Source organism: Puma concolor, chromosome E4 (genome assembly GCF_028749965.1).
Source record: "Puma concolor isolate L17-30 chromosome E4, mPumCon1.1.hap2, whole genome shotgun sequence".
NCBI lineage: Eukaryota > Metazoa > Chordata > Mammalia > Carnivora > Felidae > Puma > Puma concolor.
Window position 1 is genome coordinate 53,194,187 of NC_141683.1, and position 24,768 is coordinate 53,218,954.

Consider the following 24,768-nt stretch of genomic DNA (forward strand, 5'->3'; position numbering starts at 1 on the left):
AAGGTAAGACTTAAATACTGGCTATTGGGAGTTTTAAGCAGAGGAATGGCTTCATCAGTTTGCTCTACAGATAAGGGACAACCGTGTGGTAGATCTAGGCCATGAGAGAAAAGGCTCCGTGCAAGATAACCAAGGCAGGAGAATGTCGAAATTGTTCTGGAAAACCAGAGCCTGGACAAAGGGAGTTCAGGCATTAGCAAATGAGACAAGAGGAACAGATTTTAAAAGTCTTATTTAGGAAAGAAAATTGGACAAGACTTAGAGACTGATGATATTTACTAGATACAGGGGCCTCTAGGTTCCTGGTAAGGGTGACTAGAAGGATGGGAGAAGGCAACACCAAGACAGAAAATAGAGGAAGAGAAGAATTGGTTTGGAAGAAACCAGGTTATGGGAGTTTAGGTTTCAGTTGTGCTGTTTGAGATGCCTGTTTTCCAAGTCTGCTGTGCAGCTGGATAGCAGAGTCTGGAATTTTGGTGGAGGTGAAGCCTTAAGAGGGAATTAGCACAAACCTTGGATTCATATTTGCCAAGTTTTTATTACAACTTACCAACTCGAATGCTCTAGCTAATATTCCAACCAGTACCTGGTGTTAATCAGAGTGTAACTAGGACATCAGATTTGTGGATTTCTGGTAGATCATGGATAGGACACCCTGTTTTCATTTGTTTGAACTTGGGTCTGAGCATGATCTGTAGATTGCATTTGGTTGCTGTGCCTCTCATTCCTGTTTTCTCATGTCACTCATTTGTCCTGTACGGTGGCCAACATCTGGCTATGTGTTTCATGTGTCCTTTAGCTTTGTTCTCTGTCCCTAAAAACTCAGTTACATTCAGAGGCTTGGCAAGATTCAGGCTCGGTTTTTAAGGGATGAATTTTCACAAATGTGCTGGGTTCTAGTTCATGTCACATCAGAAGACACATATCTGGAGCGCCTGGGTGGCTCAGTCAGTTGAGCATCTGATTCTTGGTTTCAGCTCTCATGGTTTGTGGAATCGAGCCCCACAGAGCCTGCTTGGGAATTCTCTTCCTCCCTCCCTCTCTCTGCCCCATCGCACTCATGCACTCTCTCTCAAAATAAAAAAACCCACAAGGTATTATTTCTGAAATAAAAATTCACCATTAACAAAAAAGAAGGCACATATCTTGTCCGGCTTTCAGTGCCCCCTAAGGATTTTAACATTTCATTGGTTGGTGATTTTTACCCTAGTCTGTATTTCATTAACGTTACAATAGTGATTTTCTAAATTCCATCATTGTTTCCTCTCTTAGCTGGCAAAAATATAAGGAATTTTCCTTTGACGTTTCCCTGAAATACATTTTAAACCCTACCAAATTTACCCTACCACTTTTACCAGACTCTGATTATTAATCATACTTTTGGTTAATCCTCTTGGATTTTTTTCCTCTATGTGTATGCTTTCTCGTCTCTAATTGCATTGGGAAACACGTCACGGGCATCTTGCTCTTACTCCTTATTTCTAGGAGGGAGTAATTCTAAAACAAATCCTCCCTTTTTGAAGCCTTTTGTGACACACTCCTGGATAGACTGAACTATTCCATTGAACAAAATCCTAATCAGCTTGAGTGAACATAGGAATTGATGGGTTTTCATTTATTTTTGCTTTATAGTTACTGCTTTTGTAAGCCATCTTACAACATGGCAACACTAATACTATACAAAGATGTTTATCATTTAGGTTTAGCTTTAACTTAAATATATTTAGAGAAAAACATTTGTGATTAGGGCATGGTGATGTGTTGTGTATATATATTAAGCTGTTCACAGAAAAACTCTACAACCTTGAAGTACACAGGTACACATTTGCATTTTATGCAAAAATCCAGGTTTTATTTTTACTTATTCTTACATTGGTGGGAGGTGATGTCAGAAACTTATAGGCAAACGAGAACTTTTGTTTTCTACCTCTTAGCTGAACAAAAATACACACGATGTGGCATTATCATTAGGCAAGACTTGCTTTTTAACATTTCACACAAGAATACAATATTATCCTTTTTTGAACGAAATGCCCAGATTACTAAGGAAACCATCTTTGGAGGAAGTGTTTAATAAGCATATTTAAATAAATCCTCCAGTAGAAATGGGAGAATTCATTGCCTTCACTTAGAAGAAGGCTATGTAAGTAGTTATCTGTCAAATTTATCTGTGCAGCTCACCAACATTTCCTCATTGGAAAGATCAGTATTTCCACATCACAGTCCCCAAAATGACTTTCAAGTCTCAAAATTCTGTGTCTCCTTTGGCTTGCTTCTCTCTTGATTCCACCCAGGCTTTATTAATGGTTCGCTTCATATCATCATCTCCATCTTCATAAATTTTCTTTAGAACATTCATCAGTCCCTCACTAGGATCTGTTTCAGTGTCATAGGAGGGCTTTCTATTAAAAAGAAAACAAATAATGGAGATACAAATACATATCTATAAATGATCCCATTTACTGCTATGTCCTTATCATAATGAATGCCTCCAGTTCAACCAATGTCCAAGCAGGGCAAATTATCTTCTTCACTTAAGTGCCAGATCGCATAACTGGCTCTGAAGAAACAGTAAGACAAAGACATAGTCCTGTACTCAGGTAATTCGTTCTCGATTTAAAATCAATTCAGATAGCTTCTAACCCTAACCAACCAAGTGCACACAGGCTACCGGGGAAGGAGTGAGAGGAATGTGGAAGGCTAAGCAACTCAATGTAGGACATGGCCACTGCAGGATATTTAAAGCAGAGTAACAGTTTGACCTAGGATGGAAGTATCTTTAAATGAACACTTTTTGGAATGGTCATTAATGGATAAAAATACTTTTTCACTCTACACCAGTGACTGTGAAACTAAATTACGTGTAAGAAACTTCTGTGAAATTCTTAGACTAATGAAAAGTAATCTCTGAGAAAGGACCTGGTATCCATATAGGAATACCACTGGCTTAGGAGTACCATCGTGGCAGGGAACAAAAAATAAAAGGAATACCACTGGCTTAGTGTTAAGGTCCAGTACAAAACAGCCAATCAAAACTAAAGCCCTGGGTATAAAGCAACTTGCTGGCCATGTGCCCTCTTTTGGTAGGTTCTGACAGTTGAAAGATAGAGGATAATTGGGTTACTCAGTGGACATTAAGAGGTAAATGGTCAAATCGCAGACTACAGCTCTTCACCACCATAGCAAAGTATTAAAAATCTACAATCCCAGCAAAGAATACATTAGAATTCTTAAAGAAATGAAAGTAAACTCACTCTTTTTCTTTGCATTCTTTTTCAACTTGAGTCAGGTAGTCCCACCTCATGTTTTCTGCTTTCTTTCTACATAAGATAAGAACTGTATCTGTCTTAACCTGGAAGAAAAGCAGGAAAACAAGTACAACTTACAACACATGGAGAGAGCATGGATATTTGGAAAACAGTTACTCAATCAAGTTACTATTACATGTAAGACCTGTTTTACGTGTAATACTTTTACAAATAGGCCAGAGTCCAAACACTCATGGAAGAGAAAGACCATAGACAAGTAAAATTGGAATACCTTCAAATATAAAGACAAAAACCAACATAAGGTGTCAATGGGGCTTCAAGGGGGAACTTCATTAAGAAAGGCCTCTGTGAGCTGAAATCTGAGCAGTGGCCCAAGATCTGGAAGAAAGGGCACTGCAAGGAGAAAGGCTGTAAAATGGGATGATTTTAGTGTGTTTGATAAAAAGGGACTGGTGAGATTTTGGTGATTGAAAGAGAGTTCTCTTAGAGGGGTCAGAGATAGGCAGAAAGCAAGAGAATATACTCTTTCAACAATGATCCATATAATTGCCAGGATTATTTGAGCATTCAATTATGGGATTAATGGATGAAGAAGAAAGCAGTGAGACACAAGATAATTCATAAATTACATTCTAATACTACCTTTAACCTGCTATATAACTGTGCAAACACAGATGGCAAAATGGCACATCTATGTACCAGATGCATTAAACCCTATTTAAATTAAGTAGGGAAAAGATTATCTGAATTAGTGAGAAGTATGCATAATAGTTTAAAAGACTTTTTTACAGCTTTTACTAACTCCAGTTAGGCTGAGTGCTGAAGCCCTTTTATGTTTCGAAAATTTACATGATGCTAATAATAACTACCATTATTTAAGCACTTTAATTTCACTTTAGTATATAATTTCAACTGTGTAAAACAAATCACTGCCATCATACAAATGAGGAAACTGAGGCACAGAGGGATAAAGTGAGCTGCCAAAAAGTCACAACTAGTAAATGGAAAACCTGGCATTAAAACTCAGTTCTCACTCTAAACCAATTTTAATAGTTTATTCCCTCTCCTGATTTTAATGGCATTATTCCCTTTTTTTTTTTTTTTTTTTGAGAGTGAGGGGGCAGAGAAACAGGGCTCACCTGAAGCGGGGTCGAGCTCAAGAACAGAGATCATGAGCCAAAGTCAGATGCTTAACTGACTGAGCCGCCCAGGCACCCAAGAATCTATTCCCACAGAACAGGAGTTGACAAATGGCCAGTTAGTATTTCAGGGTCTGGTGCAGCTCCTTGTTTCGTTATAGCACAAATGCAGCCCCAGACAACACCTAAGTGAGCACAGGCATGTTCCGATAAAGGGATCAGACTGTAGTTTGCTGACCCCTGTTATGGAGGATAAATTAATTCTAGCTCATCTCAACTCTAAATCAACCAGGTTCAATTTAGTGAGGTTTTACATTATGACAAAAGAGCAAACTTACTTTTTTTGAACTGCCTTCCACAGAGATGGGTTTCAAGAGATTATTCACAATCATGGAGTAACTCTTTCCATTTAGATTCTTTACCAAGAGATCAAATGACCTACAACACAACAGTAAATACGTAAGCTTTGTGCTCTACAGCTCTTGTGGAAAAAAGACATGAGTTTTATTTCAGGATGTGCATTTGGCCACCCCTGGTGAGAGTAACCTCTTCGAAACACGTGTAAAGGACAATTCTAAATTTAAGCAAGTTTTAGAAACTGCAAGAGAAAAGAACTGGTAATAAGGCAATCTCGGACTTAATGATCACTACCTTCCCCATTGTGAAAACTCACCTCTCTGTGAAATGCACCTGCACATTCTCAGTGGGGATTTGATGAACTCCAGTTAAGGTAATGTAGATTTTCACAAACTTATCTGACTGATCCCATCCTAGTAACAAAAAAAAGGGACATGAGTGAAGTCTCAGTATCTCTAGAACAGCAAATGCAAATGGCTCCTTAAACTGGAGAAAACTAAATTCTAGTAATAGAAACATGGGAAAAATTAGAAGAATTTTCTAGATGGAGAAATTGAACTTTTTAACAGTTAAGCAATCTACCCAAATTTAGGCATCTAGCTAGTGGTAGAACTGAGATTCAAATCCAGGTTTACTGAACACAAAGCCCATGTGTTGTTTTTTTTAATATACCTTAGAATAAGGAATATGAGCATTAAATACATTCTTTTAAGAGTAGCTCATTTTTCTAACACCGCACACAGAAATAAACTCAAAATGGATCAAAGGCCAAAATGTGAGACATGAAACCATGAACTCCTAGAAGAGAACACAGGCAATAATGTCTCTGATACTGGCCATAGCAGGGTTTTTCTAGATGTGGCTCCTGCGGCAAGGGAAACAAAAGCAAAAATAAACTATTAAGACTAGGGGCGCCTGGGTGGCTCAGTCAGTTGAGCATCCGACTTCAGCTCAGGTCATGATCTCACAGTTCAAGGGTTCGAGTCCTGCATCAGGTTCTGTGCTGATGGCTCAGAGCCTGGAGCCTGCCTCAGATTCTGTGTCTCCCTCTATCTCTCTCTGCCCCTCCCCTACTCACACACTCTCTCTCTCTCCTTCAAAAATAAACATTAAAAAAAATAAACTATTAAGACTATATTAAAATAAAAAGCTTCTGCACATAAAAGGATCATCAACAAAATGAAAAGGCAACCTATTGAGTTTGCAAATTCAATACTTGCAAATAAGGGGTTAGATATTCAAAATATAGGAAGAACTTATATACAACTCAATACCAACCCCCCCTCCACCCACCAATCCAATGAAAAAAAAAATGGGCAGAGGACCTGAACAGACATTCTCCCAAAGACCTACAGATGACCGACACATGAAAAGATGCTCAATAATCATCAGGGAAATACCAAATCAAAGCTACAATGAGATTACCACCTTACACCTGTCAAAATGGCTAGAATTAAAAACAAGAAATAACAAGTGTGGGTGAGGATGTGGAGAAAAAGAAAACCCTGTGCACTGCTGGGTGGGAATGCAAACTGGTACAGCCAGTGTGGAAAAGAGTATGGAGGTTGCTCAGGAAATTAAAAATAGAAATACCCTATGATTCAGTAATTCCACTACTGGGTATTTACTTGTGGAAAACGAAAACACTAACCTGAAAAAATATGCACCCTATGTTTATTGTAGCATTATTTATACTAGCCAAGATAGGGAAGCAACTTAAGTGTCCATCAAAAGATGAATGGATAAAGATGTGGTATATAGGATACACATGTGGAATATTACTCAGCCATAAGAAAGATCTTGCCTCTGCAACAATATAGAAGGACTGAAAGAGTATTATGCTAAATGAAGTCAGAGAAAAACAACTACTCTATGATTTCATTTATATGTGGAATCTAAAACACCAAACAAAAGCAGAAACAGACCCATAAATACAGAGAACACACCAATGGCTGCTGGGAACCACCACAGGCACAGTACAGTGGTGAAGGGGAGTGGGAGACAGAGGCTTCCAGTTATGGAATGAATAAGTCGGGGGGAATAAAAAATACGGCGGGGGGAATAAAAAATACGGCAGGGGGAATATAGCAGATGATACTGTAATAGTGCCAGATGGTGCCAGATGGCAGCTACATACAGCATAACACAGAGATGCTGAATCACTATGCTGTACACCTGAAACTAATGTATCACTATGGGTCAACTACGCTCAAAAAATTAAGTCCCCCGCCCCCAAACAAAACAAAACACCCAGCTCATTTTCTTTTTGTGGAATTTTTCTCCTATACCTAAATATCAATAATTCTCTACTAAACTGGATGGCTAAACATCAGCACCATCTAATTTCATAATCCTTTCTACTTCTCTAAGCAGTTAAAACGCAATCATAGTTTCCTTAATTCCCTTCCCTGACAAAGTAGAATTCAGAGTCCAATTCATCCAAATACAATTTCACTAATCAAGATCTACTAAATGCCACTGAGGCATACGTTATCAAACTATTCATATTATTCTCTAACCTAGATGAATGGCCAACACAAAATACATATTAACTTCACATAGAAGGTATATTCTAAAAACGTGTATGTATTTATCGTATATATAGATTAAATACATATATCCCAGACTGTCCCTTGCTTAGTCCTATACAACAGAAATGTACTGGTCATCAAAAAAGATGTCCTAGAGAGAGTTCTGCAGAACCTCATCCAGTTTCTTCCCATGCATTCAATCCATCCCTAAATGCAAATCTAGGTGTCTGGGTGCATGCCACAATCCTACAACCTCAGACCAGTTTCCTATGGTCGAGTAAGTACACAGCATTATCTCCTTATTGTACCACAGTTCGTCTCTTAAGCAGGACACACTGCTTTTCATTAGGACAATACAGAAAACACAGTGCCTTTCACCTCCCCAGGCGTGTCCTCTCCTCACACTTGCCGAACTTGCCCTCCAAACTCAAGTGTCTCTTGTAATTCTCCATTCCTTACCTCCTTCAGATTACATCAGCTGTACTCCCACAGAACTTCCCAAATCTCTTCATTTAAGCAAACAGGAAGTGACTACTACATGCTAGATGTTGTGAGCACAAAGAAAAATGACCGTCCCTCCCCTCATGAAAGCTCCTCACACCAAAATTGCACTGTTCCAAACAACCTACTGAGGGAAAACAGCATTAGTACACGACCCGGTGTTAGTTGTAGGTCTGTGTTCTAACCACACCACGAGCAAGGATCGGGTCTTGGTCACTGTTGTTGCCACGAGCCCAAGCACAATAGTGGCACATATTAGGCGCTCAAAGATGTTTCTCGAATATAACTAGATTCCCTTCCTTAGATAATACTGGTGGTTGTTTGGCAAAATATAATGCAAAACATGATTAAAGCAAAACAAGAATCTGTGTTCCTCATATGCTGAACATATTTCAGAATAGGTTCATTTTTGTTGCTACTCATTGTACTAAATCATTTTGCTTTCTTGTTAGAAGCTTCTAGAATGTATTCTTTCCTTTCTTCATCGATGGGTCTTCTCTTTCAAACCACCAAAAGCAAACACTGAGATTGTTTTAAAAATTGAGTTTGTTAGTGGGTCACTACTCAGGAATAAGTTACTGGAAGGCAGAAAGAGCTGCATGTAGGGTAGTGAGTCATACCGTAATTACTGATTTTCACGGTGTATCCCGTTGTAATGGGAGCAACCACAGCAGCTGGCTTTTCACTGTCAACAAGTTCTGCTTTTCTCTGTGATTTCTGCTGCACCTTGTTCTTGATTTCGGTCTCGATCTTGGATTTTTCAGTCGTAAGGGCATCACGTACTCTTTTTCTAGTGGCCTTTTCCAGGAGCACCTTCACCTCTTCTAGATCTTTCTGTAGCTGTGTTAAAACAGAAGGTAAGTTAGCTATGATAGAAAAGATAATAGCTGGATATTATGCCCCCTGGTCATTTCAATTTACTGAAAAGCTAAGTATTAAGAGGCTCATTTAAATTTACTAGGGTTGGTTACAACCTGGGATTCTTTTCTCCAGCCTATAGAACTGTAAATAACTAAAGCTTCCTGGTTTTCTTAAGGAAAATTTAATATTAATGTAGCAAGAGTTAATTAAGCCTAAATTTTTCACTTTGGTAGATGTTATCTGCCTTTGTTTTAGAACATTTTACTTAAAAGATATTTCTGTGATTCATAAAGCTGGATGAATAAATCTTTAAAAAAAAAAAAAGCCAATTCATGGATTTCCTTTTAACATCTCTTCCTAGTCATCAGATATTAGGAATTTTAAAAATCTTTCAAAAGATGAGCAAATACATGATGAACAGGGTGAAATGCTATGGTAACTTTACTGAAGTAGTCTTACTTTCTGTGATTGTTCCTCAGACTCCTATCCCAAATGTTACACATCAATAAATTTGCATTTTTAAGACAAGAAATAAAAAAATAAAGACCTATTTTTGCTTTTAAGAAAATGTCTTGGGGCGCCTGGGTGGCTTATTCGGTTAAGCGTCCAACTCAGATCTGGTCCTGATCTCTCAGCTTGTGAGTTCGAGCCCCACGTTGGGTTCTGTGCTGACACCTCAGAGCCTGGAGCCCACTTCAGATTGTCTCCCTCTCTCTCTCTGCCCCTCCCACGCTCACACTGTCTCTTTCAAAAGTAAACATTAAAGAAAAATTTATTAAAAAAAAAAAGGGGGGGGCGGGGGAGAAAAAGTGTCGTTCTGAATCTCAGGGGTAATGCTGCAGTCTAAAGTCTGGGTCTTGGCTGCACCGTAGAGGAGACAAACCTAGGTGAACAATCCAAAGTGTGACATACTCCTGGTGCACTAAAAAACCCACCTGTTTGTTCTTCTCTCCTCATGTGAATACACTGCCTGCCAGTGTCTATTTCTACTTTCTGCAGAATGGGCCAACATTTTATGAAGAGTGAAAGATAATCAGCTTAAAACCTTTTCCCCAATTATCCTCTGATGTACTGCAAATGCATAATATCCTTACAAACAAGGGTTTGTTTTTCTTAAAATAATTTTACATTCTGGCTTGATTAATAACAATTTGACTCTAGCTGAGTTCTTATTAAAAAAAACAAACAAACAAACAAAAAAAACTTAGTATAGGAGCGCCTGGGTGGATCAGTGGGTTGAGTGTCTGACTCTTGATTTCCAGTTAGCTCATGATCTTGAGGTTCATGAGTTCAAGCCCCTGCATCGAACTGTTAGCGCTGAGCCTGGTTGGTATTCTGTCTCCCTCTCTCTCTGCCCCTTCCCCAAGCACAGGGGCATGCAAGGTCTCTCTCAAAAATAAACATTAAAAAAACCCTCAATATAAAAATCTTCAAATGCTTGATAACTTAGTATAATGTCCAAAGTAGAGTGTTAAGGTCTTGTTTATTTGCATTATTTATTTTTAATTACATCCAAGTTAGTTAGCATATGGTACAACAATGATTTCAGGAGTAGATTCCTTAATCCCCCCTACCCTTTTAGCCCATCCCCCCTCACAACCCCTCCAGCAACCTTCTGTTTCTCTGTATTTAAGAGTCTCTTATGTTTTGTCCCTTATGTTCATCTGTTTTGTATCTTAAAGTCCTCATATGAGTGAAGTCATGATATTGGTCTTTCTCTAATTTCACTTACTATACTACCCTCCAATTCCATCCACATAGTTGCAAATGGCAAGATTTCATTCTTTTTGATTGCCAAGTAATACTCCATTGTGTGTGTGGGTGTGTGTGTGTATCTATCTATATCATATTTAAAGTCTTGTTTCTGGGGCACCTGGGTGGCGCAGTCGGTTAAGCGTCCGACTTCAGCCAGGTCACGATCTCGCGGTCCATGATTTCGAGCCCCGCGTCGGGCTCTGGGCTGATGGCTCGGAGCCTGGAGCCTGTTTCCGATTCTGTGTCTCCCTCTCTCTCTGCCCCTCCCCCATTCATGCTGTCTCTCTCTGTCCCAAAAATGAATAAAAACGTTGAAAAAAAAAAATAAATAAAGTCTTGTTTCTTAAGTCTTACAAAATGTAGTAACAAATTCAAATGCTTTCCCGGTCTTACATTATCTCATTTAACTCAGATGCCCCTCCTTTTACTTCTCTGTAACTACTAAGATGGTATACAAAAAGTCCAACTGTGGCCAGTCTCCTGTCCTTATCTACTCTTCCCACCCCCAAAAGTCCTATTACTAAGACAACAAACCCTGCAATTTCATCTATTGAGCACTGAAGCAAGATGCTTTAATTCAAAGCAATAATTTATCATGGTGGTCTAAAAAATTCACATGGATTCTAATACCAATATGACAAAATTTTTGAAATGTAAAATTAGTGTATTTGTTCCCAAGTAAGGATTCAGTTAACAACAAAAAAACCCCAGAAAATATATCAAGTCTAAACAAAATGTTTTATTTCTTGACTGTACAGGAATTGTTTCTAGAACACTTAGGAAAGAACTCTGAGAATTAAGCAAGGAATTCTCAGGCCTCATTGCAGCCAATTTTGGCGCTCACCTACTACAAAAGGAAGGTATCCACTGTAAGTCTGAAGCAACTCACAGAAGGCCTGTTTTAGGTAATTCCTCAGTTCTTCTACTTGCAAACCTGAAACCAGTAAAGTTGATCCCTTTGTTACTTTTCCTACCCACAAGCTTTAAGAAGTAATTTAGGAGGCATTCATTTGTTTTCTTTATGCCAAATCCCATACCCCTTTTATCCCCACCCTTAAACACATTCAAGCTTTAAGTATTTCCAAATTCTTCACCAGGGAGCATTAAAACCAAAGTGCCTCAAAACAAAAGGACTTGAACACAGCCACCAACCACATGAAAAAAGATGTTCAACATCCTTAGTCATTAAGAAAATGCACATCAAAATCACAATAGGATGCCATTTCACACCCACTAGGAAGGCTAAAGTCAACAACAAAACCCCTGAGAACAACAAGCCTTAAAAGGTGGACAGAAATTGGAACCTTCATACACTGCTTGTGTGAAGGTCAAGTGGTGCAGCCATTTTGAAAAGAGTTCATGTGCTCCTGCAATTCTACTTTTAGGTGTATACCTCACAGAATGGAAAATACACGTCCTCATAAAAAGTTGTACACAGTATTCACTGCGGCACAGTTCAGAACAGCCGAAAATCATCCAAATGTCTGTCAACTGATAAACAGAGAAACAAAATGTGGTATATCCACATAATGGAATATTATTTGGCCATCAAAAGGAGCACATGCCACACTTCGGATGAACTAGAGATTATAATCAGTGAAAAAAGCCAAAAGTAAAAGGCCACATACTGTAAGACTCTACTTATAAGAAATGTCCGGAGTGGGCAAATCCATAGTGCCAGTGTAATTAGTGGCTGCTGGAGGGAGGGGAAGTAGGAAGTGACTGCTTAACAGACACTTAATAGGTTTTGGGGGGGAGTGATGAAAATGTGGAATTATAGAGCAGTGACAGTTGTGTGACGCTGAATATTTATCCTAAAAACCATTAGACCAGCGGTGGGTGTCTCGGTCAGTTAAGCATCCCACTTCAGGATGCTCAGGATGTGATCTCCCAGTTCCTAAGTTTATGCTCAGCATCAGGCTCTCTGCTCTAAGCACAGAGCCCACTTCAGGTCCTCTGTCCCCCCCCCCACCCCCTCCTCTGCTTGCCTTAAGATAAATAAACATTAAAAAAAAAAATTAAAAAAAACAGCCAATACTTTAAAATAGTTACAACAGTGAATTTTATATCAAACCAAAACTATCCCAGAAGTGCCCCTAAGTGTGTATTTTTAAGTACCTCAACTGAGAAAAATTCCTTATTTTGAAAAGGATTAATACTGAGCTATCCATGTGTGTGACTGTAAAGTCACTGTAGAGATGGGTTTCCTCAGGACACAGGGAAGGAAACCCAAGGCCTAACACATACCATAAACCTGGGGCAAGGTATTCAGACCACACACACACACACACACACACACACACTCTTTTTCTTCATTTAAACCAGATTCTTAGACTTCCAAGTCAAGTCTGGGATTTTTCAGACTTGTTCGTATTGAGGAAAAGATTTCCAGAAAACAAATCTCGTTAATACTCAACACTTTTCTGTAAATAACAGTAACATGCAGTGACATCCTACTTAGGCCAAGAAAAGCGCAATGTAAGTATTATTATTCCCATTTTGCAACTGTGCAAACTAAGTCTTCAAAAAAGTTAATCCGCCCCCGTTCAGAGTTTATAGAGCTTTCGAGAGAAAAAGGCTATCCGCCCCCCAACCCCCGCCAGTCACAACTAAATTTTGCCAAGCACGGTCTGAAACATTTTGGATACTAAAATGTGGCACCGAACAGCACAGTTATTTGCCCAAAGTAACACAGCTACTCATATGCGCAGAGAAAACAGGACTAGAATCCAAGTGCCGGGAGCAAAGGCTTCTCACCTTCCAACCACTTCTACGGTGAAATGACCCTCGGTTTCTGCAATCAGCACTAATTTAAAGAAGCTTCACGTCCTCGGGCTAGTATAGAAGGGGCAGACGGAGCCGGAGGAAAACGTGAAGGTGACCAGCTCACCCAGGTCCACCGCGGGCACTACCTGCAGCCGGGGACCGCGACACAGCCCCGCGCCCTCAGCCACCGGCTCGGGCCGGGGCTGAGCGGCGGGCGTCGATCGGCAACTTTCCCCGGGCAGCGGAGGCCGGAAGCCGGCAGGGGCCGCTGCAGGTGGGCGGGTGGACGGCCGAGGCGAAGCTCGGGGACCGGAGAGGCGACCACCGAGCACCTTATCACAGGAAACAGGGCGTGAAGGGGGTGGGGGGCGAGTGCCGGGAGACAGCGGTGAAAGCCCCGCACGACCGAGTGAGGACGATGAGGCCAGACCCTTACCTCTTCCAAAGCTGAAGCCATGGTCAGGCTGGGTCAGGCAAGGCCCGAGCTGCAGCCGCGCAGAGCAGAGAACAGGAAACACCACCGAACCCGCTCACCCGGACGCAGGCCCCACCCGCACGAGGAGCAGCGCTCGCAGCCCGTGCGCACACTCGACCCGGCGCGACACCCAGCCCGCCTCCCGCACGCGGCGCCTCTGGAACCTTCGCGAGCCCGTCGTCGCCGCACCCCCTCGCCCCCCCCCTGCCCCCCGCGCGCGCGCCGCTCACCTCGCTCAGCCCCGCCCCGCCAAGCCTAGCCCCGCCCCCCCCCGAGCCTCCTAGTAACGCTCAACTCTCGCGAATCCACCAAGAGCTCGGGAAAAGTAACGCCTCTTCCGCCCAGCCCGGGAAACTGTACGTATTATAGTTTGACGTCGCGAGTCCCGGCTGCGCAGTCGCAGTTCAGAACCGCTGTCTCGGCCTACCTTCACTCAACCCCGGAAATAACGTATGGGTTTTCGGGCTCCAAGTCGGAAGTTGATTAGAGAGTCGGCTGACTCCGTCACCTCTAGGGCACGGGGTTCGGTAGGCAGCCATCTTATCTAAAGCTAATTTGTGAGCCTCTTCGAAAAAAGGACAAAAACAGGGGGAGAAGGGGCAGTTTTATGTTAAAAAGGGGAAGGATGAAGACGGTTAACGTAGAGGATCCTGAAGGAATAGTTCGGTTTTCAGTGGGTTCTGGCGTTCTGGATACGTCACCACGATTTAGCATCTACGATATGGTGGCGTCATCACCGAGCGCCTTGGGAGGTGGGGTCGCGCTGGCCACGTGACGGGGCCCACTCGAACGGCCCGAGCGTTAAAGCGGCTGATGCGACAATTGTGGCTCCGCTTTTTTACGTTGACGAAGCACTTTTCTGGTATTTTCGCCACCTTCACCAACCATTCTGCAACCCTCTAGTTCTACCTCAGGGTTGGGATTCGACTTAGCCTGTGGACCAGAGAAAATGTAGGCTGAGATTTCCTGGGATTACATCATGTTCCTCTTTTCAGATTATTTTAGCCTTTGGCAGCCTTAACTCTTGGCAACACGGTTGGGAACGAACAGTATCCTCTGGGAAGTCAGATAACCCTCACAGCTTTATATATCGCCCAAGGTAGCCATTAGAATCAGCAAGTCTGAGAAGCCAAAAAGCTACTAGAAAAGTGCAGGCTGATCATTGTCGTAGAGAAGATTCGGGAGTACAGCGCAAAAATACACGAACTGCAGCTACTCCCAACATGCGTGAATCTCACAAACCTGACGTTAAGGGAAAGAAGCCAGACATGCAAGAGTTCATGTCGTTTGGTTTTATTTAAATGAGGTCTAAAACCAGTTAATCTAATCGGCTGTGGTGTTAAAAATCAGGACAGTCTTTATTTGGATGGGGGACAATGACCGAAAACAGCCACGAGGAGGCTTTTAGTTTCAGTTACAGTTCGGTTTCTTGATTTGGATGTTGGTCAGAGGTGTGTTCACTTTGTGGAAATTTCATGGAGCTGTAAACTTAAGTGTGGTTTTCTTGTGTGTGTTATACTTAGCTGAGAGTTACATTTATAAGTAGGCCCAGGAGGGAATTTTCCCGAAAAGATGAAATGTTACGCTGATACACACAATTGTCAAAATTAATAGAATGAACTCTAAAGATCTGTACGTTTTATTGTATGTTAATTCCTGTTTTCTTAAAAAAGTGGCCCAAAGCCTGGAATTACGTATACTTAAATTAGGAACAAATAGTCTATTGCCCTCCATGAAAGCTTGGCCTAATGCAGTGATTTCCCAGTTTGCTTGATGCACCTGGGGCAACTCTCCCCACCCCCAGATATCCTAAAGTCACAAGATTTTCGATGCCATCTATTATCCCCTGACTCCCAAATCCGCAACACCTCTCCTCTGGACTCTGCTTGTGCTTAGATGTCTGAGAAGTACATCAAATTCAACTCTTCAAAAAACACAAAAGCCTCCGGAGCCTCCTCACACCCCCCTCAGTGTCTCCAGTTATTCTCCAGCTCTGCGAATGCTCACCTCAGAGTCCTCATTGCTCCGGCCGTGGAATTCCTACTCGAGTCTTCAACCTCAAGTCCTACCCTCTGTGCTGTAACAAGACTTACTGGCCCTACCTACAAAGTATGTTGATAATCAAAACACTGCCCACAGCCTCCACCGCTATCACTGAAGACCAGGCCGTAGTTACTTTATCCGGAGTTTTAGCATCGTAACTGTTTTCTCTCCTCACTGTGCCTTTGTAGTTTTCCACAGCAGCCAGAGTAATGTTTTCATATTATTATATTCCTTTGCTTAACAGCCTCCAATAGCTTGCTGTTAGGCTGGGAATAAATGCAAACTCTTTGCCATGACCTAGCGTGTGCGGCATGATCTTATCTCACCTAAGTAGCATATCATGTCTTACCTTCCAGAACTCTTCTCTTCACCGCTCCCCGATCTCCCTGGTTTAAATCCACAGAGTTTGCTGCGTCTCCCTCTTTCTCTCTGCCCCTCCCCTGCTCGCACTCTCTCTCTCTCTCAAAAATAAACATTAAAGATATTTTAAATCCACGGAGTTTGCTCTCACCTCAAAGTCTGTATTCTTGTGCTTTGCTCTCTGGAATGCTTTTCCTCCAGACCATCACATAGATCATTTCTTCATTTACTCAGGTCTCTCAAAAGTAACCTCAGGGATCCTCTTCTTGATGATATTAGATTTCAGAGAAGCAGAATCAGTAGGTGACAGATACTTATTACAAGGAATTAACTTCTGCATTGTGGGAACTGGCTAAGCAATACCCAAGTCTGTAGGCTGGACAAGCAGGAAGGGATTGTGGGCAGTCTGGGCCTCATGAAAACGGGTTGAAGCTTTCATCCACACAAACCGGGGAGGGAAGAACCCCATTCTTCTCTCAAGTAAATCTCAGCCCTGCATTAAGACCTTCCCCCTGATTCAATTAGGCCCACCCAGATTATCCCAGATAATCTCCCTTACTCAAAACTGATTATGCAAAATACTTTACATAGCAACACTTAGTGTTTGAATCACTGGGAGTGTAGGCTAGCCAAGTTTACATATCAAAAACCATTTTACCGGGGCGCCTGCGTGGCGCAGTCGGTTAAGCGTCCGACTTCAACCAGGTCACGATCTCACGGTCTGTGAGTTCGAGCCCCGCGTCGGGCTCTGGGCTGATGGCTCAGAGCCTGGAGCCTGTTTCCGATTCTGTGTCTCCCTCTCTCTCTGCCCCTCGCCCGTTCATGCTCTCTCTCTGTCCCAAAAATAAATAAACGTTGAAAAAAAAATTTAATAAAAAAAAAAAACCATTTTACCAACCTCATCGCCCTCACTATTTCTCTCCACCCTCTTACCCTGTTTTTCTTCTTGGTAATTATTACCACCTGCCATATATTAGTCTTTTCCTACTACAACATTCTTGGGAGGGGGATTGTGGGCATTCGGGAATGTCTTTTTTGGTTGTCACAACTGGGGAAATATTACTAGTATCTAGTGCGTAGAGGCCAGGGATGCTACTAAATATTCTACAATGCAGAGGACAGCCCCTCCCCCCACCAAAAAAAGAACGCTTTGGCCCAAAATGTCAATAGTTTTCTCTGAGGTTGAGAAAAATTCTTTGCTAGGGTTTAAGCTTCACAGAGGCAGTATCTTTTCGTCCACTTCATTTCTAGCACTTAGAGACTGGCACCAAAAAACAAAAACAAAAACAGACTGGCACAGTAGACAGGCAGTAAACTTGCTTGAATTAATGTAATGGACCTGGTAATCTGCATTTTGTTTTATTTTTATTTTTATTAAATACTATGATTTTTATTTTGTGAGTCCATGCTAAAGCCTGAACTTTTCCATTCAAGTAAACTTTTTTTTTTTTTTAAGTTCATTTTGAGAACAAGGAAGGGGGCAGAGACAGAGAATTCCAAGTAGGCTCTACACTGTCAGCTCAAAGCCCCAATGCCAGGCTTGAACTCACTAACCATGAGATCATGACCTGAGCTGAGGCTGGACGCTTGACAGAGCCACCCAGGTGCCCTGCAAGTAAACTTTTAAAAGATTTTGTTCTGTCTCCCTTTGACAGTAATCAAAAGCTTTGTTATAGGTGAAATTTCAAAAAGGTGAAATCAAGAATCCCATGCAAATATAAAAGGAGCGTGTGACTATTTTATTCAACTCCGTTAATGAAGGAACCCAGTAAGTTGTTAAACGTGTATCACAGTGCATTTGCATAATGGATACTTAGAGGCAACTTAATAATGGAATGTTAGTGTCAGTAAAGTTAGAGGGGCACCTGGGTGGCTCAGTGGATTAAATGTCCAACTTCAGCTCAGGTCATGATCTCACAGTTTGTGGGTTCAAGCCCCACATTGGGCTGTGCTGACAGCTCAGAGCCTGGAGCCTGCTTTTGATTCTGTGTCTCCCTCTCTCTCTGGCCCTCCCCTGCTTGTGTTCTCTGAAAAAACAAACAAACAAAAACAAAACTTAAAAAAAAAACCCATAAAGTTAGATACAAACTGGCTAATGTCTTACAGGGTAGTAAACTACATACAACCTTTGGAGTTATCCATTCCACTGAAAAGCAAGTAGGGACTTGCATCCCTCCGGACATAAATCTACAGTTTAACATGTAGCTTCACTAAGTATAGGACCTTTAATCAGTAGTGAACAGTGAATCCCATTTACTGTTCATATCAAGAACCCTTGACCCATAACTGCAAACCTCGGTATTTTCTGAATAATTTTGCTGTTTTACTTTTTTATGCAAAATTTCTTGTTTAAAATGCCACATTGGCCAGGGGCACCTGCCTGGCTCAGTTGGAAGAGCGTGTGACTCTTGATCTCGGGGTTGTGAGTTTGAGTCCCACACGTGTGACTCTTGATCTCGGGGTTGAGTCCCACGTTGGGTGTAGAGATAACTGAGAAAAAATTAAAAAATATGACATGGGCCAAACAGAAGAGGTGTCTGGTCTGGATTTGGACCACAAACCGTTTGATTCCACCATCTCTGATTAATATTTATTAACACGTGCTGAATTCTAAGAGGAGCCAACTAATTTCTTGGATTTCACGTAGGTTCCATGGACTCCCGGAATAAAATGCACATGGGGAATCTCTGCACTCTGCGCCCACTTCGAGAACTCCTCTGGAGTTCTTCACTTACAGGACCACCCACCGTGCTGTACTTTGAAAGACTCAGCAGCTACCTCATCCAGGATGAGCCAATCCAATGTTGTGAGACTCTGGAATGGGGACACAGAGATGGTAGACCAGCAGGTCACCTGAAGAGAAAACTTGTGAACTTGGGAGTTGTGCTCCTGGAAGCAGGAAAAGCTTGTTTTCTGAGAGAGAAGCAGCAGCAGATAACCATGACCTGGGAAGACACGCAGATTATGAAACAGTTGCCTATGTTCCTGATGGCATTCCAGTCCTTGTCCCAGTGTCTCTTTAGGCCCAGCTGTTTGGCCTTTATGAGATGACCATACCTAGTCCTTTTAATTAATTGCCTTATTATGATTAAACTAGCTGTGAGAGCTTCTGCTACTTGCAACCAAGGAATCTCTATAGAAAGAATAGGGCACTTGGCCGTGCCGCCGTGCACGGTACCAATTTGCAGGGTAGAGCCTGGAGCAAACTCCTGGCATAGTTTTTCTTTCTAAGTTGACTGGAGTCTAGTGTCAGGTAAGAAGTGTTACATAAAGAGTGGGTTCAGGGGATTCAGAATAAAGTCAACTAGAAACGTCAAAAAGACATACATGGACTTCAGAACAAACATTTATTACCACTTAATGGGGCCAAAGGGGCAACACAAACCACTGAAAACATCACCGACTCACAGAAATAGTCACCTTGTCACCTTTTGGTTGAATTTGTTTATTTCACAAGGCTTCATTCACACATGAAAACAAGATACTAATCCAAGTTCATAACTGTTAAAAAAGTAAACATTTCTTGGGACAATGTACAATAAATTGCACTTTTCTTAACAAGCATTACATTTACAGATAGCATGTACTATACATAATACATGGAATTATGGAAATATTGAATTGGTCAGTGTTCACAGAGGCTGCTCATCCATGTTTCTTTTGTAGTCAGCACTACAATCAACTCCTTTCTTCTAGAACCTGTTTTCATCAGAGAAGTCATGGGCAAAATCACAGAACTCATAAAAATAAATGGTACAGAATTTCTGCTACCTCCTCAGCAAGGGAAAGGTAGGAGTTGAAAGAAAGGAAGTGATGCTCATTGAGAAAGTTCTTCCTTCGTTGAACTGAGGATCCAGACATTATGCAAAACATCAAAAATGGAGAAAGTGATGCAAAAGGCTATTGGGTCATCTTGGATTCTGGGACCATCTCCCGCTTTATTCTTGTGCTTGCATGACACCAGAGTCCTGATGCGTTTATATACTTATAATTGAGTTTCCTCATACTTTATTCCACATGTAATATAGTTATTAAACGTTACATTTTAATGGAAAAGATTTTACATGTTTTAGTTCATTGCCAATGAAAAAGGGAAATGACTTTAAAATGTTTGGTTTTTACTCAACGATACTTTTTTCTTAAAGTTTTCAGAATACTACTAATGACAGACCAAGGACGGAGGTGGAGAGAATGGACATGATGATGTCTTTATAACATGTAACAAATTCATTCGGAGAGACACTGGCCATGCAGTCTTTTAGATGGAAGCCGGGAAGGGAACACCTGACAGCCCACTGTAGTCCCTAAGCTACTTGTAAACATCTACTTTTCTCCTCACATCTCACGATCATCAGCTGTGGAGGTACAGCCCACATGGAGGTGTTCATTTTGGTTAGCTTTCGGGAGAGAGGGGAATTCCTAAGATTAAGGGCTTTGCCTGTATTACACGGACGTCACTTTGCGAAAGGAAAGGTGTTCTAGAACAGTTCCAGCTCAGCGTGACGTCAGCATGGCAACCAGAGGGAAAGACAGTTCTGTATCTGGTAGTAGGAGATACGGGCCACTAGACTTTTGGTTGGCCTCGGCTGTATTCAGTTGCACGGTACCTGGATGTACAAAAAAGGCAGGGATGCTCCCTGCGGAACCCTACCACTCACGTGCACACGCAAATCTAACGGTGTTCAAGTTAAACAACAGAGTTGGTCCATTGCCTCATTTATTTGTAACTGAAGCAAGAAAAGCAGAGCTATTTTAGACTTTTCGTGGTTCGTTTTAACGAGGAAGTTGTACAATAGAATCCTCTTGCTGAGTAATTAAAAGTGTTCTTTCCCAGAGAGAGAAAACAAACCAGGTTATTTAATTTTTTTAAATTTATTTTTAAATTTTTCCCTTAAAGAGGTCCTGAAATCACACAACCACTCTGGCAGGATAATTAGGCTGATTTCAGCTACAGAAAACAAGATCCCTTACATTAGTTAGATACATGATCTTCATCCTCAGTAACAAATCAACTCCTTTAAGGATTTCTCATCTCACGCCCTAAACTGTGTATTCTCTTGTTTTTCTCACTTCCTCTGGGAAATAAAGCCATAGCTATTAACTGTTAAATATTTTAAGGAAATGGAGGAGGTGTTTGAGAAAAATAAATATTAACACATAGTATAAAGGAATGAAAATTTTGGAAAAAATATGAAACAAGATAACTATTATTATTAAATATCCCAACATCAGTGCAAAGATTGCTTTTGTACTTTACTATGGAAATTTAAGACGACCAGTGGAGAAATTACTAACTTACTAGCTGGGAGAGGGAAAGAGAGAGAGGTTATATATGGAAAGAGAGGTCGTAGGCCCATATGACATTCCTATTAGTGTTTCTGATAAGCACTCATAAACAGGACATTAGGTAACTGAGAATATCTTTGCATTAAATTATACGTAACTAAATATAACCAAATTGTGCCATAGCTTGGGATGTGGGAAGCTAGCAAACATGTGCACCGCAAAATTCAGCCTGGTTTCTTTCAGCTTGAAAGAATGTGTTAAACAAGAGTCTCGAGATACAAAAGCTAATGAACTGAACTATGAAATTGAAATTCATTCCCTTAATTTATTCTGCAGAATTTAATGAAAGAAGAAATCATCACTCTTTAGAATTCTGCAAATGTTGGATTTTTTGGAGGAATGTTTTCTACAACATATCCTAGGAAAAGACAAAAAACACTCTAGAATATTTGCAAATTTCCTAGATATTTGGGTTAGTTGATATCTAAAAGAAATTCAAGAGAAGAGTGGCAATTTTCAAATATGTTTCAAAATAAGTGAAATTAAAACTAGCAGTTACTTAATACCGGGATGCACAAGTTTGCACACTGTATGTGGGGAAGGATATGTGGTTTGGGAGAGTGCTATGAGAACATATTGAATGAATAATCACATCCTATACCAAATTTTGAATTTTCTATCTTTAGTATTGCTACTGACCCAAAGGCATTGCACAAAGGAACAGTTCAGACTTATGGTACCAATATACGTACCTAAGTATGATATGGAACTGGAGAAGAAAAAAAAATCTATAGATGGCCATTAAAATCTTTTGAAAGAGTTAAGAGAAAATTCAAAAGACATTACACATTTGGAATGCAGGTAGCTGGTGATTTTGTTTAAAGAGAAAAAGATGTTAGGGGCTCTGGAACTGAGCCAGGTGTACAGGTAAGGACTGAACCCACAGCCATTCTATTTGTCCCTCAACTGCGATGTAAGGAAAATACTGCAATTTAGGCATTCTGTGGAATGTGCTGAGTTTTGGAGGTTAAAAAGAGCTCTTACAGGAAAACTATGAGAGTCACAAAACACAAAAGAACATCTTTAATTTAGCTGGCCATTTCATAAGGCAACTTGTACAAGGCTTCCTGGAATAAAAGCATAAAGTACCAGCGAGGCTAAAAAATTATACTGAATGATTTACAGAAACAAGTACCAAGATGCAATTTTTCTAGCCATTATATTTAAACAACAACAACAAAAAGATTACCTTTGCTAAATCACCGAGTAGGGAATATTAGTCAACACACACTCAAGAATGCTGGATTATTTTCTTTTTGGTACAAGGAAATGAATATTATAATGAAAGATGTCAGGACCAAACAAATAATTCTGTAAAAAAAGTATTATTTGATGAGTGTAACAAAGGGTAACATCCATATCGGTTTCATGGGTTGTAGATGATATAAACACAAGTGAAGGGGGCTTAACTTTTTAGAGTTTAATGATCATTTTGGAGGAAAGGATCTATCACGAGCAACTTGTAGCACGTGCTCCCGGAGTCGAGATGGCTCTTCCTTAATTTTTACTTCCAAGAATGTGTTACTCTTAATTGCACCATGTGGCACAGACGAGAATCCCTGTGGCACTACAGAGTTTAAGGTCCTTGCTAAGAACGTGTTCAACAATGAAGCCAAGGATGAGTATCACTATATGTTATTGTACATGCTGGCAGCAGTTTGGGTGGTGCAAAGGACCAAAGGCCTCCAAACTAGCTTAGAAGATGGGAAAATTGGTTTTGTCCTTACCCAAGGATTTCCTGCAAGGATGATCCACACAGACATGTTAAATATCATTGAAAAAACTATTTCCACCAACTTTTAAACACTAGCTTTCCCTTTCCAGGAGATAAGTATTTCTATAAAGGTTTTGTATTCAATCAAAAATGTTACCAATGCATTCGCATCTCTTCCTCTCGGGTACCAAGGGCACATTTTGTAGGGAGATACAGAAATCAGGAAAAGTTGCCAAACAGTAAACTAAGATGATGTGAAGCTGGCCTGTATTTCCCATTTCATAACTTTAAAAAGCTACAGTATATTAGTGTTTCCTTAGCAAATATATGTCAATATCAAATGAAATACTCTGTCCCTGGCTCTCTATTTCATTTTAAGCACAGTGCCTGAACCTGGGCCTCTCTAGGCTTGTCTGGTAAAGGTTCCCTACTGCTGCAGCTCGCACTAGACCCTCCTGACTTCACGTTTGCTGCAAGTGTTCATACTTAGGAATATGCAATCCCCATGCAGAGTTTCTCAAAAGGACCCGTTAGAATACTAGGGCCAAATGGTTTATCTTCTCCTGCGTTTATCAAAATCCCAGTGCCTTTCATCTAGCGTGTATTGTCAATAGTCTATCTTATTCTATGATTCTTGCCATTTCATTTCCAGATATACCCAACAGAAAATGAAAATAAACTAATTCCTTTTGGGGACTGCTCAATCCCAGGTTTACTCTTTGGACAGGATTATCGTTATCCAGGGAATCACTTTTGGGAAGAAACCTGATGGTCGTCACGAATGGCCCCACAGTGTGCTTTCTGTGAATAAGTCCTGAAAAGTTAAGAGCTTTCGGTTTCAATCTTTTTTTCTTTCTTTCTTCTTCTTTTTTTTTTATTTGCTGTGACAAATATCATCTTATCACTTCAACCTTGGAATAAAAGACATCTCCGTTTTTATGGAAGATAAAAGTAATTATGAATAATTAGTTCTACATAAAAGGCATTTAGTTCTGAATTACTTATTTCCAACTAAACATCAGGCATATAAAATAATGTGTAATCACTATGATGGAACTGAACGTGGCCTCCCATGAAGAAGCTCGAAAACAGGTATTCAACATAAGTCAGGGCAGTTTAAGTAACATCCCTTTGAAAAGTATCAAACAAGAAAGAGAGCTACTGAAAGATTCTGGCTTGCTTTCTGGCCTCCTTTACTTTCCTTCAAAGGGACACTGGGGAGAGTCCTCCTGGGTTTCTGTCACTTTGATCATTGTGCTCTTGTGCTCGGGCGAGGCTGGAACTATGTGCTCTCCTTGGGTGGCTGGGTGGCCTGTGGTGGCTGCAGCGGCTGGGTGCCCGTGGCCGTTTTGATAGAGTTCAGGGTTTTGCTAAACCAAGAGTTTTTTGCAGCTTGGATTTCATTCATAAGGGCTCCTCTCTGATGTTCAAGTTCCTAATTAAAAAAAGAAAATCATTGCATTGTATAAATGTTTACCCTCTGCCCCCCAAATTAAGAGTATACTGCTTTTTGGAATCCCCAAGTCTGTATGAGCCATAGCTTTCCTCCCACAAAACCCAGGAGAGATTAAATTGGCTTCTTAATGCACTTTAGAGTTAAAAGAGTTACCGCTGAAAATCAGAAACTGCTTTCTCTGAACAGTGAAATGAA

The 24,768-nt window shown here is 40.9% G+C and overlaps 2 protein-coding genes and 1 long non-coding RNA gene across 10 annotated transcripts in view; 1 reads left to right on the forward strand and 2 right to left on the reverse strand.

The window, feature by feature from the left end:
* Positions 1-1,824: 1,824 nt before the first annotated feature.
* On the reverse strand, positions 1,825-13,841 carry CACYBP (calcyclin binding protein). Its single transcript, XM_086693123.1, has 6 exons — positions 13,616-13,841; positions 8,418-8,637; positions 5,082-5,178; positions 4,747-4,846; positions 3,255-3,352; positions 1,825-2,402 (listed from the first exon to the last, which is right to left on the reverse strand). Exons 1-6 carry the CDS (start codon positions 13,634-13,636, stop codon positions 2,246-2,248), a joined length of 693 nt encoding a protein of 230 aa, XP_086549249.1. The 5' UTR covers positions 13,637-13,841; the 3' UTR covers positions 1,825-2,245.
* A 63-nt stretch (positions 13,842-13,904) lies between these two features.
* LOC147572677 (uncharacterized) lies at positions 13,905-20,910 on the forward strand. The gene is made up of 2 exons (XR_015245764.1): positions 13,905-14,605; positions 20,203-20,910. It is a non-coding gene; the product is annotated as an uncharacterized LOC147572677 (long non-coding RNA).
* RABGAP1L (RAB GTPase activating protein 1 like) overlaps positions 19,487-24,768 on the reverse strand; it is a 779,355-nt gene continuing 774,073 nt past the window's right edge. For 7 of the 8 annotated variants that reach the window (XM_086693120.1, XM_086693117.1, XM_086693118.1 and 4 more), the window contains one exon: positions 22,404-24,552. In XM_086693120.1, coding sequence (XP_086549246.1) covers positions 24,400-24,552 — 153 coding nt within the window. In that variant the 3' untranslated portion in view covers positions 22,404-24,399. Of the gene's footprint in view, positions 24,553-24,768 lie in introns of all 8 variants that reach the window. The other variant, XM_025921065.2, reaches the window with a different exon arrangement.

Excerpts from the sequence above, each read along its gene's own strand:
- CACYBP (XM_086693123.1), bottom strand. The coding sequence starts at position 13,636 with ATGGCTTCAGCTTTGGAAGAG. Across the intron at positions 3,353-4,746 it reads TGGAAGGCAGTTCAAAAAAA|GTTAAGACAGATACAGTTCT; the intron begins GTAAGTTTGCTC and ends CTTTTCTTCCAG. Across the intron at positions 2,403-3,254 it reads AAAGAATGCAAAGAAAAAGA|AAAGCCCTCCTATGACACTG; the intron begins GTGAGTTTACTT and ends TCTTTTTAATAG.